This window comes from Lutjanus erythropterus, chromosome 8 (genome assembly GCF_056507025.1).
Source record: "Lutjanus erythropterus isolate fLutEry1 chromosome 8, fLutEry1.hap2, whole genome shotgun sequence".
Classification (NCBI taxonomy): Eukaryota; Metazoa; Chordata; class Actinopteri; order Lutjaniformes; family Lutjanidae; genus Lutjanus; species Lutjanus erythropterus.
Genome location: NC_139324.1, coordinates 33,052,717 through 33,071,945, shown reverse-complemented (window position 1 = coordinate 33,071,945; position 19,229 = coordinate 33,052,717). Strand labels below are relative to the sequence as shown.

Genomic DNA, 19,229 nt, shown 5'->3' with positions numbered 1-19,229 from the left:
TGTTTTGCCAGGCAAAATTACTGTTTTTGTTGCTGTTGAGTTTGGTTGCTCTGGAGATATTTGGCTGTCTGATGTCAAAGTAAAACAGTGAAAATATTTTAAATATAGTGCACACTTACATGGAGCCTGTTTTAAGTGGCTAAATATGTTTTGCTGCTGACTGAATTTAAAACACCACAGAATATGTGCAAATGACTACACTGTAATTCATATGGTTTCAGGATTAGTGCAGCACAGTAACATATTGCACATGCAGGTTGTTGGTCCATTTTGTTCAACACTTTGTACTTGAAAAGTAGATCTCGCATGTGACAGCAGATTGGTCAGATGGTGCAACTGAATTATGGAATACACGTCTTTGACCTTGTACAAATAGAAAGCAAATGCACAATAAACAAACCTATAGAAAGAAAAAAGCCGCTCCCTCTGCTTATAGCATAACACAGCAATTGAAATGCTTTGAGCTCTTCTTATAGTGCATCCTTGAAATCAATTCATCTGAATCTGGGTGGGGGGGGAACACATCTCTCTCAGGCACACCCTCTTTGTCTGAGCAAAGTTAGCGTAGCTCTTATCCCGGCTTTCTTCCTGGGGGGATCCCAGCCTGGCTGGTCTGGCTGGATGACCGTTTCAAGGCCTGCTGCTCTTATAATCCCTGTGTTTCCTTTCCTTTGTGTAGAAATATGGTTTGTATTTCACTGTTTGTTTCAGTGATGTTGGCTGGGATGTAAGCTAGCTTTAGCCTCAGTCTTTTAACATTAATGTTATATTATGGACATAGGCGTTAAGCAACTTTACGTATTTCAGACTTTTTTTTTTTTTTACAGAGTTCTGGTTTTAATATGTGTCAGATGGAAACATTAAAAAGGCAGCTAAAGACTGACTTTCAGTTGACTTAAAGAGTTTAAGCACTAGCATTAGCTTACATTGCACACTTGTACAGTTTAAAAAATGACAGGAGGCCAGGAGGCTGATTTAATTACAGAGTTTGCTGATGGACAACTAATACTAGCTTGAGCAGCTTACTTGTTTCTAACGTAGCTAACGGTAACTGCTAGCTGCTTTAATGGTGCAACAGCTGGGCTCAGCAGCCTCCCAGTGGACACGACCAGTCACCGGGATGAACACAGCCTCCGAGACTGACAAGGAATACGGCACCAAGGTAGCACCACGGTGGTGTATTCCGGCAGTTAGCGCTTAGCTAAATTACTTCAGCTCGATTAGCCTCAGGTTTCTGGGAGCCAAACCCATCAATAGCACCACTTTAGTATTGTAGCCAATTCTCTGCTGTCGAACTGGCTTCCGTCGGTTTCAGAGGCTGTTTTGGTCTCAGTCCAGCCACGTTCACCGGGGCGCTCCCAGCCTAGGAAGTCGGCTAATAGGACAGCTCTCCCTCCTAGCGATAGCCGCATTAGCCGCATGGTGGGAGGGCCATAATGTACATTCAGCACTTTTGACTGCTAGAAACACAAAGCAGTGTTTGCCTCTAGCTGCTTGTTTGACAAAACATGTGACCAATAAGCACTCCACGAGCTGATTCATGGCAACTTTAAGTCTGCATTGTTATCACTGAAAACTGCACATATAATGCCAGTGGAAAGCGTGACGGACCTAGCAACAGTAACTCAGCGGGGCATAGCAAAGCGTCACTTAATACTCTGCACCTGTCTAATTCTATTGTTCTTCTTTTTGCATTTTCCTTTGCTGTGAGAACAGAACATCATCAGATTTTTTTTAAAAATATATAATTCTAGCCTCAAGCCTCTCTTCCCTACTTTTATTTCTCAAAGCCTTCTCTCAGCCTTCCCCATGTGCCCCACTTGTACAGTTTAAAAATGACAGGAGGCCAGTGGGATGTCAAAGCCATCAGATAGACAGAGTGTATGCAGGATCAAGCACAGAATAAGGGTGGGTGGCAGGCTGTAATTTGTACCGCAGCCTGCTGTTTCCATCTGCAGGTGGATGACACGCCAGGGCCCACGCACACATACACCCTCTCATGCGCACACTCAGGCACACACCCAGAGACGCACTTCATCCCAAAGTCCGCTGTGTGCCATTAGCCATGCAGACAGATTGTTTCCAGCAGACACGTTGTTTCCAACCAAATGTCACTACAAAATTTTAGAGCACCTTTGGAAAAATCACTAAACATGAAATGATAAATAATTATGTCCTATCAGCTGGGTTAAAACAACTATGCCGGCTTCTTAAATGTCAGAACAAAACCACACACAAATGGATGCTGGGCACCAACCAATTCTTTCCTCTCAACAAGTGCTAGCCACATTTCTTTGAGAACAGACATAAAAAATGCACTTGGCAAAGTTCAAATGCTCATTTACCACATTTACTGAAAATCTGAATCAAAATTAATTGAAAATATTACCACAGAGACACTTATTTAACCATTTGGGAAGACAATACATTGTTTGATCCTATGTCACATCCTCTGTACTGCCTTAATATCATGCTGTCACTGTGCACCAGGCCTATTCAATTACTTTTTAAAGCGACCAGATTTAAAGTAAAGTGTCAGGGGGATGTTTACATTTCCTGTCTGACAAACAACCTTTTGATTTTTCCTCCACTCTATTTATTTTCATGATTGGAAAAGAATTGTTAAGAACAAAAGTACAGGGGAAAAAAAACAAATGCACTTTTCTTATCTTAGATTAGAAGTAGCTTGTTGTTTTAATAAACACAATGTTCATACTTGCCGACCTTGAAACCTCAAAAATAAGGATGACTTCAAAACCAAAGCAGAAAAAAATCAGTTGCATTGACTTTTTTTTTGTTTCCTGCATGAAAATTACATTTATATCATGAAAATAACAGAATAATTATTACACTGCAACCACATTTTATGTTAAATGCTTTATATTTTCCTTTTAATTGTCAGGAAAGAATACTATAGTAATTTTCCCCCTCTGGCATAAACTAACATTCATCAGTTTTCATTCGCTCATTATTTTTTTGCCCCCGTCCCTTAGAGACAATTGACGTGGGCAGGTTTACAAAATGCATGCCCCTTTCCATTAGAACTTTTTTGTGAGAAATGTAAATTTGTCATAAACCGGGAGAAATATTGGAGAATTGTAACCCCGGGAGGAAACCAGGAGAGGGTAATGAAAAATGTGAGTCTCTCAGGAAAATCAGGAGGGTTGGCAAGTATGACAATGTTGCATTTAACATCCTTTTTCATGCAGTTTGACTCTCTCAAATTCCCTCTGCACAAACTGTCTGAGTTTCTGTGTCTCTGTTCTTAAAAACAGACATATGGGCAACTGAACTAATTAGCCTACTAATAAAATGATGATCAATGCAAACACTCATAAACTTAGAGTGTTAGTAAATTATTTAAATAAAATCACAGTGTTACAATAAAAGATGTGTAGCTGTGCTAATAATTAAAAAAATGTTAAAGTCCATTTAATATTGTTAAGAGTGCACTGTAAAATAAACATCTTTGAGAGCCTAAATATGCTTAATACCCTAGTTGTTTAAAGTTTATATTGCAGTTTGTTTCAAGTATACTTGTCAAAGCATCTTGATTATCTTTGAGTTATGTTTTAACCTTTAACAGGATTAAAGGGATCCTCCAGAGTGACAGATCTCTGGAAGCGCCGTGGAGCAGTATTTCTACAAGTGGGTCCCTGTAGAAGATGAGTTTCATTTTGAAAATCAACTTGTTTTCTGAGGAAAGAAAGGCTTGACGTGTTTGTTAGATCTCAAAGATGAAGTTGATCAGTTTTGCTGCATGATACTGAATGTAAACAGTGTTTGCTCGGAAGGAAAGTCCACAGTGCACCTTTAATTGTGTGTGGTTGTAATTACGGTGTCACTAAACCGGTGGGAAGGTTTAATACGTTTTGACAAATTCAATCACTCTTGAATTTACGTTTTCTAATTTCCCAAAAACATCAGGGAAAACTGATGTTTTGCTACTTTTTTTTTGTTGCTAAAAATAAAACTAATCTCATAAATTCATTACCAGCCTGTCTTTCTTCTCCAACCTCTGAGCTGACTGAGGCTGTGTTGACACAGCAATGATATGACTTACACTCATTTTCTAAAAAAAAAAAAAAAAAAAAAAAAAAAAATCTAATCACAGCAAAGCTATTATGTTCTCAGGTGTATACCTGTACAGCGCTCTTCCTCCAATAGTTGCCAAGTTGGAGAAAACACTCAAGTCTGTCATGTTGTCAGGCCAAGACTGGATGTTCAGAAAGCCTAAATGGGGACACAGACAGACACACATACAGAGGCACACAGGTTATAATGAGTCACCAGTACTGACAGACTCGAGCTGTCTATCACGTCCTTTATTTCACACAGTGACAAGAATAAAATGAGTAGGGAGAGTTGGCATCTCTCTGGAATTACCAACATTTCAGGACCACGGTAACCACAACACCTGAGTCTCATCTGAAAGCAGCCAAGCCTGCCAGGAAAAATGTAAGGAGCACAATGAGTCCACAGAGGAGCTCCATGCTAGCTATGATATGTGTAAAGTTTGATATATCAATATTTTTGCATTTCCTTTATCTGCCTCCCTACTGCTGAATCATTTAGAAGATTAAATGAATAGCTGAGAGGATGGCTGTGGCTCATTTAGGATTTTCAATAATGGATTCAGACATATGAAATATTTAGTAGAGAAACGGTAGGGGGTACAATCCCCTAGCCAACACCAGAGGACAAACAAAACAGCTGGATGAGACCAGGAGACCAAGGAAAAATGCACAGGGGGTGGAGAAGTTGAATGTTAATAAGATAGGCAAGAGAAAGGTGGAAAAAAACACACAAAATGTCCCTTTATTAAAAGAAAACAAAGAGCTGCTGTTGTATCACCTTCCTGACAAAAGAAGAAGGTGCGTCAGAGGACTGCGCGGTGAGAAAAACCTTGTGGGTGTGATGGGCAGCGTGGTACCTTCTCCAATCAATGAGCGGTATCTGACTCCATTATATTAAAATGTGTGTTTTCTTCCCGCAGGATGCATAAGTTTGTTCATCCAGGAACAGGGGGGGGGGTGGTGGAGGGTGGTTTAAGAAGAAGGCAGCTCATGACTTGTTCACAAGAGAGCAATAACCTCCGACAGCACCTTTATCAGTTGGTGGACATCGTTTTGTTTGTTATGTTAGTCCCAGCTGGGAAGAAGCGGCAGCAGCAGGGTTGAGAACAAAAAAAAAAAAAAAAAAAGGAGTGAGGTAATTGTGAGGAATCACACACCAGGGTTCGTGCAAATGGACATGAGCTGAATTTGATACACATCATCACACAAGTTATTCTTCTTATGCAAGAGCATAGTATGATGGCCAGACAGGTGGAAGAGAAAAAACTGAATGGTTTAATGTAATTTGAACTGACTTTCCCTTTAATGATTATAGAAAGTTTTATCAAATAAGGACTAATATGACGACCTCACATTTAAGACTTCATTGAATCATGATGTGTAATAAAACATGAGAAATTATTGGTGTAATGCCAGGCTTCATACCTAAACAACTAAATAGGTTGATTGCAAATTAATCCCAAAACTATTTTACCAGTGGAGAGTACTGGCAGTAACAGGCTTACCAACATTATACAAGTCATATGACTTCTTCTAAATGTAGACTTTCTCGCTCCTTAATCTTCTCCTATACCACTACATCCATGGAATAAGGTGCTTACACTTCCTACCACAACACACATTCCTCTGGTGAGGACGGGCTGTCCTTTTTGGTTTGTCCAAGCACCAGTACCATAACAGCGTGAGCAGTCTGGTTTAGGCAATAAAACTACTTGGTTAGTTTTAGGAAAAGATCATAGTTTGGGGTAAAATAACCACGCTCTTATACTTCTCCTGTTATGATTATTATGACCACTACAGATTACTGTCTAACAATAAATGGGCATGTCAGTCAGAATAAGCTGCTTGCTCATTTGATCAATACACACGTTTTTTTGGTGAGGACAAGCTGATTCGTGAAGTTATATAAAGGAATTTATTTTAACCCAAATGCTGAGCTTTTCCTAAACCTGAAAAAGTAGCTTTGCCGCTTAAACCCAGGCGTTTTTTGTGACTTTATGCGTAAAGTCAACCTGGACGTCACATATTTATTATTGCTAAGTTGACCGCAGAGCCCTGCAAGTGCAAAAATAATACTAGATGCTATGACCTATGGCGCTGCAGCTTGAAGCACAGGGCTGCTGACCGCACTGCCATATTTAACAAACCGGAAGCGAGAATGTGTTGGAATATACTTGTATCAAAATCCAAGCAGTGGCTGGTTTTCCAGGTTTTCGCAAATGACGGCTCACTTGACCACAGTGACATTTCTGCTGATGACAGGCCTTGTTTTGCTCTGTCTAAAATCATATCAGAGCAGAGCTCCGAACAGATTTTAGACTGTCTGGCACACTGGCAGTCCTACATTTCACTGCTCTTGTCTTGTAAACGACCACATCTGGTCTCAGAATATGAAAAAATAGGCCTTTTTCTTTTCAAATCGATGAAAAAGAAAAACATTTTGCATTTCAATTTTATTTTTTGCCTTTTGAAATGAAAATGAAATAGTTTTTTTTGGTTTGTTTTGTTTTTTAATGTCAGTTTCTGAACAGAAAAACAAATAACCAGACGACACAGGGACCAATTACTTTACTCTTTTTACCCCTTTTCCCACAGAAGATATATATATATATATATATATATATATATATATATATATATATATATATATATATATATGTATATTATACAGAAACATATTTTTTTATTGCTGGAAAACAGTTGTTTGTTTTGGTATTAGTCCATTATTTATTGCATCTCTGCCCTGACCTCATGATGTGTAGTTCAGGATGCTAAGGGCCTCTCAGCCCCGAAGCAGCAGCGCTATAGAATCGTTAGCGTTGTTCTTGTTGGCACTAATTGTCTTAATGACAAAACCTGCAGTGCTGAGGCACCTCGCAGCTCCAGCACAGAGCTCTATGCGTGGATGAGGCTGCCTCCTAATCGAGATAACAAGCTACTGCCTGCTGCACACTTGCTGTGCTAACGGGATAGTGTGCTAACAGAGCACATATGGTAGATAAAGATTCACCGTGTGCATTTGGGGAACTTTGAAGTGTATACGTTTACAGTTACATTTCATTCAAGCTGTACAACTTAATTTTTCCTCAACTGGATATAAAAATAAATGAGGCTATGAGTGAAAGTTATCAGTTTGAATTCCTCAACCAACCACGTGTAGGACATGTACTATGAAGCTTAATGAGATGTTTAAAGGTAGTGTGTGCGACTCAGAACCAAGGAGTTGGTGGAACATACAAGCACTACTGACTATAACTAGAACGGCTTAAACAAAACAAAGAGAAATGAGGAAAGGATGTGTTGAAAACTTTCTGTAGTGTTTTTTACGTGGTCAGCTTGACAAAGAAAAGTGAAATGTGGAGTCTCTGAAAGTTTTATGTAGTGCCACTGCAGGAGGGTGAAGTTGGGAAAATGAACAAAAGTTTGCCGATGCTATCATGCATGAAGGGGTGTACATAAAACATGTTATTACACTGTCATAACCATGTCATGAACATCAAGGAGCCTTGGAATGTTTCTGACTGAATTCAAACTCAGGACCTTCTTGCTGTGAGGCAGCGGTGTTCACCACGTCACCACCACGCCTCCCTGTCATTTGTTCAATTATGTAATTTTTAATGCAAAAGCTGAGATTGTTTGACATGTCTTTGTTATGCCAGCCTGATGGGCTCCGAGACCGACGGTGGCCAATTTGATGACAGGAAACACAGTACCGATGTGGTCTCATTGCTGGGTTCTGCTCCTGGCATCCCCAGGCTCAGTCAGCTAATTAGATGGCTAGCTCCACAGCTAACTAGCTAACTCCAGCTACGGATAACAGCATGCACTTTTTTGTCTTCTGAACAAGAAAAAGTTTGAGAACCACTAAGTAAAGCTATTATTTTGGAGTTAAAGAAAAAGTATAATGATGTTCTATTTCTCTTATTATTAACAAATCCCATGTTGTTGCCATCACCACCCTAGCCTAGAGGTATTAATCTATTGGCTAAAACGTAGCGTTAGGTGACAAAAATGATCATCTCGCACACCCCTTGGCTACCCAGAGGCAGAGATTAGAAATCCAAGTTGAAAAAGCCTGTGGTTCTTCCTTGCATCCAGTCGCATCACTGGATGCAGCAGAGGAAATCAGTTTTCTTGGTCGATATAGCACACTGAGAAATTTATTGCTTCAATTGACTACATTTACCATCAGCACTGATTGGAAATCCACAAGAAAAGTGCTGAATCTTCCCTTTAAAGGATTTATAGGACATCTTCATAGTGATTGAATGGGTCTGGGACTGAGTGAAGCTGACAGTGATGAGAAGTACGGCAGACTAACTACAGTATTGTTCCTTTTGGTCTTGTTATGGGACTTGTCGACAACAAGAAAACAGAATAACAGCCTACCTAATCATTCAAAATAATTAAAAAACAAAATAAAACCTTGCATTTGCTTTCCACAAAAGACCAACCGGCAGAAAGAATGAGCTGAACAGTTATATAATCTAAGTTGAATTTATCTTAGTACTATTAATGGGTGCAAAAGAAAAAATCTTAATCTTTCAGTGTCTCTGCCTTCTGTTCACCTTTGTGTATGAGTGTTTTTTGTGCAGAAAAAGCAAAGTGAAAAGATCACCCAGCAGCGGTACATGTTCTGCTGAGAGCCACATCAGTGGAACACCAAAGCACAAAGCAAATTACAGCACGGAGCCACTTAAAGACGAAGGCCACGAGCTCACAAGCAAAGGTTAAGAGTGTTTAAGTTGTGACGATTACATTCCGGGTCACAACACTGTAAAACCCACTTGTGCTAAATCGTGAGGGTTGCCCACTCTTGGTTGGAACCTAATCTGGTGAAAATGCCTGGAGGATAGTGTAAAAAAAAAAAAAAAAAAAAAAAAGAAAAAAAAAGAGCAAAGACAGAAAAGAAAAGAATCGGATGGAAAGGTGGCGGCGCTGGTTTGCAGGATGAGAGCTGTCCTCCTACACAGCTCATTTGAAAGCTGGAGCAATGCTAGTGGTGACCTCGGGGTCAGAGAGGCAGGTTGGCTGCCTCTGTTCGAAGTCACGTTCTCCTGACAGCTCGGAAAGATGACAAGCTGAGCTGACACACAGCTCTGACTACATTTTGTTTGGCCAGTGGTTTGTCCCTATCACCTGCTCTCACACTGCCACTCACTAACCGAAAGAGAAAGAAAAAAAAACACTAAGGGTGAATTTTCATCATAGCAATTTCATTTTTCCTGGGTACTCTGATCATTTATACAGAAACGCTTTAAAATGCATTCAGGAACAAGAGCAGTATGGGCCAGATCTGCGTGGCTAAGAAAGACAGAATGAAAAATTGACATGTGATTTACTAAGACAGCAGCTAATTATGCAGTTAATGACTGAGATTGCTTCCTAATCGTGTTTTAAGTTTAAAACCACTTTAGTATGCGCTGCCTTGCACTTTTACACAGCCGTTCTGGTGTATTTGATGGCTTCTTACCTCTTACATGATGATATAGGTTTGTTAGTTTGTGTTATCCCCTTGTTATTGGATTATTACATTTGATAAGAGCAAGGGATTTCAAAGTCTGAGACTGTGCGCCTCCCTTCAGACAAAACTTGGAAAAAGACAAAACTCTTTAGTTTACTTGCTTCCACTCAGTCTCTGGATGCCTATGTGATGATTATCATGTTTTTTTGGTGCCATAGACAGTCAGCAACTGAGCCAAGAGCCTAATTTTGCCATTTGACATAACTTGTACGTTCATGAGTAGATTTTCAAGTCTGTGCTTTTAAACTTCTGCGTTAGATTATTCTCTCTGTTTCTTTCTTTTTCCTCTTGAAGTCCTTTAAATTGTGATTGTGGTAAAAGAATCAAAGCTTTGTTTCGACCAACAGATCACAACCTGTTGCAAAGACAAAGCGGATGCAATATCTCGCCTGACCTTTAAAGAAGCCAACAAATTAGCAATAACTGACTTCTGCGGTCAGTTGTTTTTTTCACACCAGAGGAAGGGAACTAAGTACATTAATAAAAGCTGATCATTGTTGATACAGAAATTACTCTTTTTGCTCTCAAACTACAATAAATTTTGTGCTTTTCATTGTGGAGTGGTTTACTTTGATTAGATCATGAAGGAGGAAGACGTGGCACTGCAGAAGTGTGAACCGTATAACTGAAGGAAAACCCAACAGGCATGAACCAGACATTTTTACATTTATCCTGCCACTACTTTTTTTTTTTTTTTTAATTTATCGCCTCATATGTTTTAAAGAAAAATTAATACAAAGTATAATAATATTTCCTTGCCATCAGTTGAAAAGATGGTAAAATATGGGCCATATTAATTTCATTATCATGTGCAATATTATTTTTCTATTATGTTTAATATTATGTTTTAATATCATGTGCAATATTACTTTCATTATCTGGTGCAATATAACTTTTTATTACTTCTCAATATCACTGCCAGTATTACTTTCAATGTAATTGCCAATACTACTTTTTCTATTTTAGCTTACCTTGGTACTTAACTTACTTTACTGCCGTTGTTATTCTATTAGGATTTGTTTCTTTGCATTGACTCCTCACACACGTTATATTTGATACTATATTGTTGTTATTCATATCTTATCTGTGTAAAAATCTTTAAATGCAAACTTGAAACCTCATCTCTTAAGCCTGGTTTTGATTAATAATTGTTTATATGAAAAAAAGACTGAATGTTTATTGCCTCTAATGGAATTTGTTTTGCACAAGGAGGATAAAAAGACAACAGCCACACACAACAGCACATAGAAAAGCACACACATAGGCATCATAAGAAACATCATTTAAAAACATTACAAACATTGGTCTTATTCATATTTATCTTTTATTTATTTTTTTTCAACATGATCTGTTATCCATTATGTTATTATTATCAGTACTTTTATCAGTTTTACTTCTAGGTTTTATGAACTGTATAATTAATATTGGATTTCAAATCTTTTCTATTGTATGTCATTGTCAACTGTTTTATTCCTTGTCTAATACTGTTTAAAATAGTATATAGTATTTATTAAATTCCATTATAGTTTTCACTTGTTCTTTCTTATTGTCGGTTTGTCAGTTATCTCTTCAACACTTTGAATTGCATTTACCCGAATTTAAGGTGGTTCACAAATAAAGTTTGATATATTTATTGGTTAATATATGTAATAAAAATAATTTACTTCAATATATTTTCCAGAGATGCTTTTCACTACCAAAATAGAATATATATAATCTGTTACATCAGACATAAACACACTCCTGAATACAGTAAATGTGTATTTTGAAGGTGAAAGGGGGATTTCATAAAGCCTCTGCTTTTGTAAACGCTCTTTCATACGTCAAAAATGTCACGAACAGTCATATTTTCTCATTTCATGAGGGAGTGTCACATCGGAGATACAAGGTTTCTTTGTGATGGCATTGTCAAATGTCAGGGCTGGAAAGATGACAGCATACATGCGGCTCAGAAGTGGCGGTGGCAGAGGGGAGCTGGAGGATTAACGATGCGCACCACATGTTCTGGATCTTTTCTTCATGGTGCGTGAAGGGAGAGCTGGGACTGTGGGACTCAAGGCTAGGGACTCCCCGAGGGAGAAGCAGCAGAGACACAGAGGAGATTGAAAGACTCATCTGATATTCATCTTATGCTGCAATGTCTGTCCTTGGTGTGGACAGTCTCAGGGGGGACGGGGGTGGAGGGTAGACTTGAGCAAATACACACACACAGGCGCACACACAAGAGGATCATATATGCACACAATGCATGCCATAAAAGTACAGGAGAAGGAAAGGGAAGAGTGAATCTTATTTATTTTTTTTGTTTGTTTATTAATTTGCATGCATGTGCCGAGATGCATGCTGCACAAGTGATATGACTCACCTGTGATCTCCCGAACGGTGCGGAATACATTCAGTTTTTCCGGGTCCAAAGCTTCAATGTTGTGATAGACGTCCCTGTGAATGATAATAGGGGCTCAGGATGACACAAACAAAATCAGAAAGATCACTGCATCTGTGTTTTATATTGCACAGATAAGAAATGTGCTTTTCTTGATCATAGCAATGAAAAACGGCCTGCAGTCGCTCAGACACAGAATATGAAGATTTAGAATATCAGATCAAATCAAAGTAGGGCCGTCCCCGACTATGATTTTTTTTCAGTTGAATCAGATTTGGCTGTTCAACACATTATTTGATGATTTGTTCTTTCTCTTCAGTTCAGTGCGCCATACTAAACTCCTACATGCACCTATGTGAGTATGTCTTCCCAGTAAGACTTGCATTTTGTTGCCAGCGATGTGATTTTCACATACAGTAAGTAAAAGTGTGCATCCTCTTATAGTTCAGGTATAAAATCAGTGGACCTGCAGAGTTTCTCTCTCCAGAGGGCAGCCACACCCCTTCACACCCTGAATTAAGTTTATTTCAACCAAACCAGAGTTGGTGATTGGTTGATTGGAACAGTGGCAAGACGAACCAAGACGTTTTTGGTGAGGTAGTTTATTTTGTTTCTTGAATGAAGCTGACAGTGCTGATGTTTTACAAAGGGAATCTTGTGAAGTTTTGGCGAGAGCAATAAAACAGCTGTTCCTGGATAAACAAAACTTATCTTACTCCTTAAAAAAAAAAGGTCTCTCACTGTGGCAGGTATAATAACAATCTGAGCCTGTCAGTGACAAAAACACACATAAGAAAACAAAAGAGCATCACCTGCTCTGGCTGACGGTTTTTAATCACTCTTCTTCTCTCCCATCACGGTTATTTTTTTCGTTTGCTGTGATTTAGAGACTCGGTTGTTCCTGCAACCGTCTGTGTAGAATCATGCAGCTAAAATACATGAGCTGAAACTTGTTTACCAAGTACTTGTCTCACCAGTTAAGCACCAGTTCATGTTGTCATTAGGTAGTGCACCAGCTTCTTGTTAATTCCACATTGAAATGTTCTCCCTGTGCATTTTTGTAACCTTTTTTTTGACTGACGAAAGAAAAAAAACAAATGGAAGAATCTCAGTTGACTGAGGGGTCTCTAACTAATGATTTGAATCTTTGACCTTCGGGGTGCAGCCCTACAGGAAAGTGTGTCACCTTTGTGTCATATGTATGTCTCTTTCTTACTTGTTGCTTGTGAATGATCACTTGCACGCATACTGTACTGTACAGCCATCCATATATAACACATTAATGCCGTCTTTCCGTACCGCACACACTCTCCCAACAGCATATTCCTTTTTACACTTCTTAGAGTAATTTATGAGCATGTACATTTACCACCAGTCTTCATGCTCTCAAGGCATTTTCAGCACATTCACTTCTCACCTGCCAGCGCTGACGTTGGAAATATCTTTTACATTCATTCCAAACCATTAACAAGATGCTTACACTTTTTATTCAGGCTTTTAGGCTACACTCTTATCTTGAGCAATTTACATTAAAAGTGGAATATGTGGAGGTAAAAAGAAAACACCTCTGACCATCAATATTTGCAATGTATTTGGACCCAAAGGTATTCATGCTGTATCCAGTTACTGAGGCATAGTTTGAGCCAAGAGAGACAAAAGAATATTGCTAGAAGCATTATTGTGAATGTTTATGATATATTTCAGTAATTCAAACATATATGAATTATCAAATTCAAATTAGTTTTCAGATTGATTTGCATATTTCATTTTAATATTGTCAGTCTCGAGCATCCTTCATTAAAAGCTATAGTCTAAAGAGAGGACATTAAACATCTAAACATGATCACGGTTTCACTATTTCACCCCCGATTTTATCACTCTGATGAGCCAAATGTTCTCAGTGCTCACCCTTTGATGCCAGTGATGAGGAACACAAGGTTGCCGTTGATTTTGGTGCAGTTGACAAACTTGTCGATGTTGCTGGAGTCGACGGTCTGAGCCGACTGTAGGCTGGCTGTACCAATACCATCACACGCTGGAACACAGAGAGTGAGAGAGCTAAATGCATTTGTTTGATTAAATGTCTTTATAAAATCACCTTGTTAAAACAATGGAAATTTAAAGGCATGTAACATGCAGGGTTTTTTTTAATCTGTCATTTTTCAACAGATGTGACCATAGATGATGCAGCTGCTGGTCTGTCTCATGTGGCTTTTTGAGCACTTCTCAAAAATAAAACTATTTCCTACGAACCCTGTTCGACTGATTTTGCATCCAGACTGCTGTTGGCAAAAACATAAATCAATTTTCTTTTTCAAAATTAAACTCTGGTTAACTCTCCTACATCCATACAACAAACATCAGTGACAGACCTGTTTATTTTAGTTATATATATAAAAAAAAAAAAGTTGAGAAAACTTAGAATTTCAAGTCAGCTGCCTTCATTAGATTTTTGAGCTTTGAATCAGGCTCAAACCCTGAAAATAAAATAAGCAACATTTGGCCAACCTATTGTTGAGGTCATTTACCTCTTCATTGTGGCTAAATAAACGTGGACTCCATTAAAGTTAGTTTATATAAAACATCTGTTTGTGGTTTACCTTTTGGGCAGATGTCAGTACATGGAATGCACATCTTGATGCGGTTCTCCTCCACCTCCATCTTGTTACTCGGGCACGCTCTCACACAGGAGCTGTGGTCCACCACAAAGTTATCTGAAGAAACAATTCACTGTAAATGTCAAGTATACACTGCTGCTGTTTGTCACACAGGAACATAAGTGACACCTGGTGTAGACGGTCACAAACAGAAGTCTTGAAAGCCACTTTCATTCACTTCCGACAGACGCTCTCCTAACTGAAATACGGCATTAAAGAATAAAGCAAAGTTTTTAGCATGAGAATTTGATTATATTTCATTATATTAAAGGAGGGATTCATATAAACAGCTGCCAGAAGCATCTCAATAAGGCTAACATGACAACATTATGTGTGAACTTAAAGGACCAGTGTTTAGGATTTAGTGGCATCAGGAATAACCTTGCAGATTGCATCAAACTTGCTTGACCCTCCACTGTCAAGCAGGAGAACCTACAGGGGTCGTGAAACTTGTAAAAAGCATGAAAGCGTGTTTGGTTTGTCAGTGCTGGGCTCCAAGAAAGAGGACCTGTACTCTCTTTAGATATAAACGGCTCATTCTAAGGTATCAAAAATACAACAAATATTATTTCCAGGTAATTAAACACTAATGATAATAATTTATGAGTTTAAGATCCCCATTAAAGCTTACATACTGGACCTTTAAATGGTTACATTACACTACATCTTTTGCCTGTCTAAAAGTATCACTGCCTTCAAGCATACATCCCTCCTCCCTCCCTGCTGGTTGGCCTTTTCACTGCATGTTGGGAACAGCGTGAGGCGTCCGCAATTAGCTGTGTGCATGGTGAGCGGTTTGCGGTTAGCTGGGCAGTGGTCCCAGAACAAAGAGTAATATCAAGACTAATAATGTTGCAAAGAAGTCAAAGTAGATATAACGGTGATGCAAACCAAACCAAAGGACATTGAAAAACTGGATTTTAATGGTAGTTGAAGTATTGTAATGTTTTGAATGAGTCTCATTTAGTGATGGCAGTCTATTTTTTTGTGGAATATAAAAACTTGAAATTACCCCCGTTTCCCTTAACCTGCTACTCCTATTTCAGTAAAATTGCCTCAATTAGTATTGTGTGTCTGACGTCCATGTCCTGTTCAGATTTTTTTTTACCTTCAGTTGAGCTGCTATTTTCTAGTAGTGACTTGAAAAAAAATAATGAATTATATAAGATATAAAATGGCTTTAAAAAAAATAGATTAAATTGTGTTTTTTGTAAAGTCACCGAACCAAACATGCCGTCAGGCAAATGTTAAGCCAGCAATTAGGTGGTATAGGAGTGCATTTTACTTTCAAGTAAAGCAAACGGCTGGAAAATTAGAAACTTTTAAGCTGACTTGCCTTTAATTTAAGTCACATTAATGCAAACTTTGAAAGCAAGCAACTGATCAAGCACCTTTAAATGTAAATCAATTGAGCTCATCTAACTTGTTTACTTGATTTGTAACAGGTTAATTCATTTTTGTGTTACTACTAACATCTTTTTTTCTTCCAATAAGCATCTTTTTTTGAGAGTATAAAGCTCTTCAAGATGTTGTGTTGCGTGTGAGACCTTGACCAACAGGAACCACGAGATGTGTGCTACAGTGCTACAGAATGGTAGAATATTTGGCATAACATCTGATTTTTCTGGTATTTCTTCAGGTGAAAATGGTACAAAATACAGAGTAGTGTGAGTATTGACTCTCGCTGTTCTTGTTATTCTGCAGAGATCTGCTGCCCAGTGCAAGAAACAATTGAAATTCAATTGTCCACCACGTGTGAACCGGGGTTACGATTCAAACAGCCTCTTCACTGACGGGGGCCATGTGTCATCATTAAAGGAAGTTTGATGAGGGCAGGTGAAAAATCCTGAGTCTAGTCTTCGGTCGTGTCCACTCGAATTTAAAGCCAAATTATAGAAAAAAAATATTCTACAGTCACTGGATGTCAACCCAAATCCCCTGTTTGATATTTTGGATCACAGCAACCCCAGCTGCTTTGCTCCAGTAGAGATCCACATATCTAAATAATCAATGCCAAGGCCAGTGAAGTTATTCTGGTTGCACTGGTTTACTAAAACTCTTCTTTCCTTGAATTTGTCACCAAGAGTTTGAGATAAAGGTTCGATTCCCAAGCACATGTTTTGTGGCTAATGTCTAAAAACAGAAGCACTCTGCAGAAACTAAAAGAGGCCTTCCTCCATTCATTAAAGAAAATAATCCATTAACTCTCCTCTCCTCTCCTCTCTGCCCATGGATTTCAAGACCTTGACATTGGGGCCCAGTGAGCAGCTGCTGAACAAGAAATGCTCACTCCTGATACATCAGTTATCAAGAACACACATTTGTATTGTATATGTACTTGTGAGAATCCTTTTAAATAATGCTTTCCCTAGCCCCTCACCCTATCCTTGACCATCACAACTAAAGGCCCAACAAAAGCACTTCTTATTTTTGTTCTTACACAAAACAGTAAAAAGTTAATGAGAAAATCCTGCGTGGGATTCATGAAACGCGCGCAGACAACCAAGTCTGTTCTCAGATTCTGTGCATTGCGTATCATTTGGAGGTTTATTTAATGGATTTTTAGCTTTTTGAGGAAGGGGAACAGATGTGGAGTTGTGCCTGATGCTCGCATGAGCACAGTGGATTCATCTGGTCTGCTGAGCAGCAGTACGTAATTGGAGGATTTGTTAGAATTGTTATTGGAAGACTTTGGGAAGCGTCCATGGTGTCCAAAGCCCATCATGTGCGGCACACGTGTTTTGAAGAATCTGTCTCCGTAACTTAATGATCTTTAGGCGTGTTTTATGTGTTTACATAGAGAAGGCTTGTATTACTTTTTCTTCATGTCATTTCACAGCACATGATGAGAGTTTGTTCTATCTTTCACTTATTTCATAGGCCTATCATATTTATGGTCAAGGCTTAAGCTATTATAGATGTATATACATTGGATATTATTTAGAATAATCTGAATCCACATTTAATTTCATGTATGCCTTAAGAGTGAAACACACTCTTTTGATGTGTGTGTTTGTATGTATGTTGTAAGTATTCTGTGTTGACATGGTCCAAATATTTTTATTATGTGTCTAATATCTTTTCTAATAAATTTCTTCTGTGTTGTTCTTTCACACAAATAAGCAGAAGTGTACAAGAAATGAACTACATAAAATTATTTCAAGGGAGACACAGGAGGCCCCCAAAAACATTTTCTATCTTCTAAATGTTCCTTCGCCGAGAAAAAAAAATTAGAACATCTGGTCAAGGGCACTCTTAAATTGAGATCTTACCTATGAATAAATGGATGCCACGAAAGTTCTGCACAAACAAGTTAAAATCAAATCTGTGTGTACAAATAACTCATGCTTAAGGACCAGTGTCCTCACTTTGCAAAATGTCCACATTTCCAGGTCTAAAACTCAAATGGGTGACATACAAGAGCAAACACAAGTTATTATCAGAAAACATGAGTCAGGCTGCATTTCACCCAAGAAGAATGGTTGTTATCATGTAATCAGTGAAAGATCATCAAAAACATAGTAATAAAGAGAGTGCATGTTTGTGTGTGTGTGTGTCCAGGTGGTAAGACTTACGTGGACACTTCTTGACGCAGAAGGCTCCGTAGGTGTACTTTGCCCTGGGGTTGTGTTCCAGTTGGAAGGTGGTGGGGTTGTAGACAAATGGCTGGGGGCACTGGGTCACACATGCCCCACTGTCATTGAAGTTGGTACAGGCCTGCAGAACAACACACACACACACACACACACACACACACACACACACACACACACACACACACACACACACACACAGAGAGAGAACATTCAGTGGTGGAACAAGCATTTAGGTTCTTTACTTTAGTACTTCAAGGGAGGCCCCTGTGGACAAAAACAGTAGTGTTTCCACTATTATAACCGCAAAATGTAAGGTCAAAAATAAAATTATCTGAATGAAAATCCCCTCCTACTTCATTTTAACTGTCTAAGGTACAACTGACTGTAACTTAGTCTGGAAAAATGTAAATACAGGCTAATTTCATCTTCTGTCTGGGAATCTGACCCGATGGCAGCCATTAAAACAACTATATAGAAACAGCCAGTCTTCTTGCTGATGGTTTTGTTTGCTTTTGAAGGTCATATAGAGACATCAGTATTAAGTTAAGATGGTTTCACAGCCACTTAAAAACTCTTTTTAAAGTGTTGTTTCATGCAAAAAGACTAAAAATACTGTGTATACTGTGCAGGGGGTTTGTTGGACATGCAGATGGATGTGTGCCTGATACAGAGCACACTAGTATTTGTGCTTAAATATAATGAGAGGATTCATACATTAATTTCACTAAACCAGATTTTTAATTGATATTTCCCACCAAAGTTCACAGAGTTGACATGACTGAGCGGTGCAGACAGAGAATAATCTGTATGCACCCTGTGAAACTGCCACAGGGACAAAGTGTGATTTGACTTTTCTGGCAGGTACATATGCAGGTACATATTTTTTTTTCGTGCAAAAGTATTTGTCCGATGTGGGAAAATGTGGACAAAGAGCCAAAAACTCTGCATGAACACGACTGAACCAAAGTTGAACCAAAATGATCCTGGAAACAC

At 38.7% G+C, this 19,229-nt stretch overlaps 1 protein-coding gene across 1 annotated transcript in view; it reads right to left on the bottom strand.

Moving 5' to 3' along the window:
* The window catches only part of erbb4b (erb-b2 receptor tyrosine kinase 4b), a 459,675-nt gene that overhangs the window by 133,223 nt on the left and 307,223 nt on the right, over positions 1 to 19,229 (bottom strand). Inside the window, exons 7-11 of the mRNA XM_084725337.1 lie at positions 18,216 to 18,357; positions 14,584 to 14,697; positions 13,892 to 14,018; positions 11,966 to 12,039; positions 4,143 to 4,233 (exon numbers count right to left, since the gene is read on the bottom strand). Coding sequence (XP_084581463.1) covers positions 4,143 to 4,233; positions 11,966 to 12,039; positions 13,892 to 14,018; positions 14,584 to 14,697; positions 18,216 to 18,357 — 548 coding nt within the window. The remainder of the gene's footprint in view (positions 1 to 4,142; positions 4,234 to 11,965; positions 12,040 to 13,891; positions 14,019 to 14,583; positions 14,698 to 18,215; positions 18,358 to 19,229) is intronic.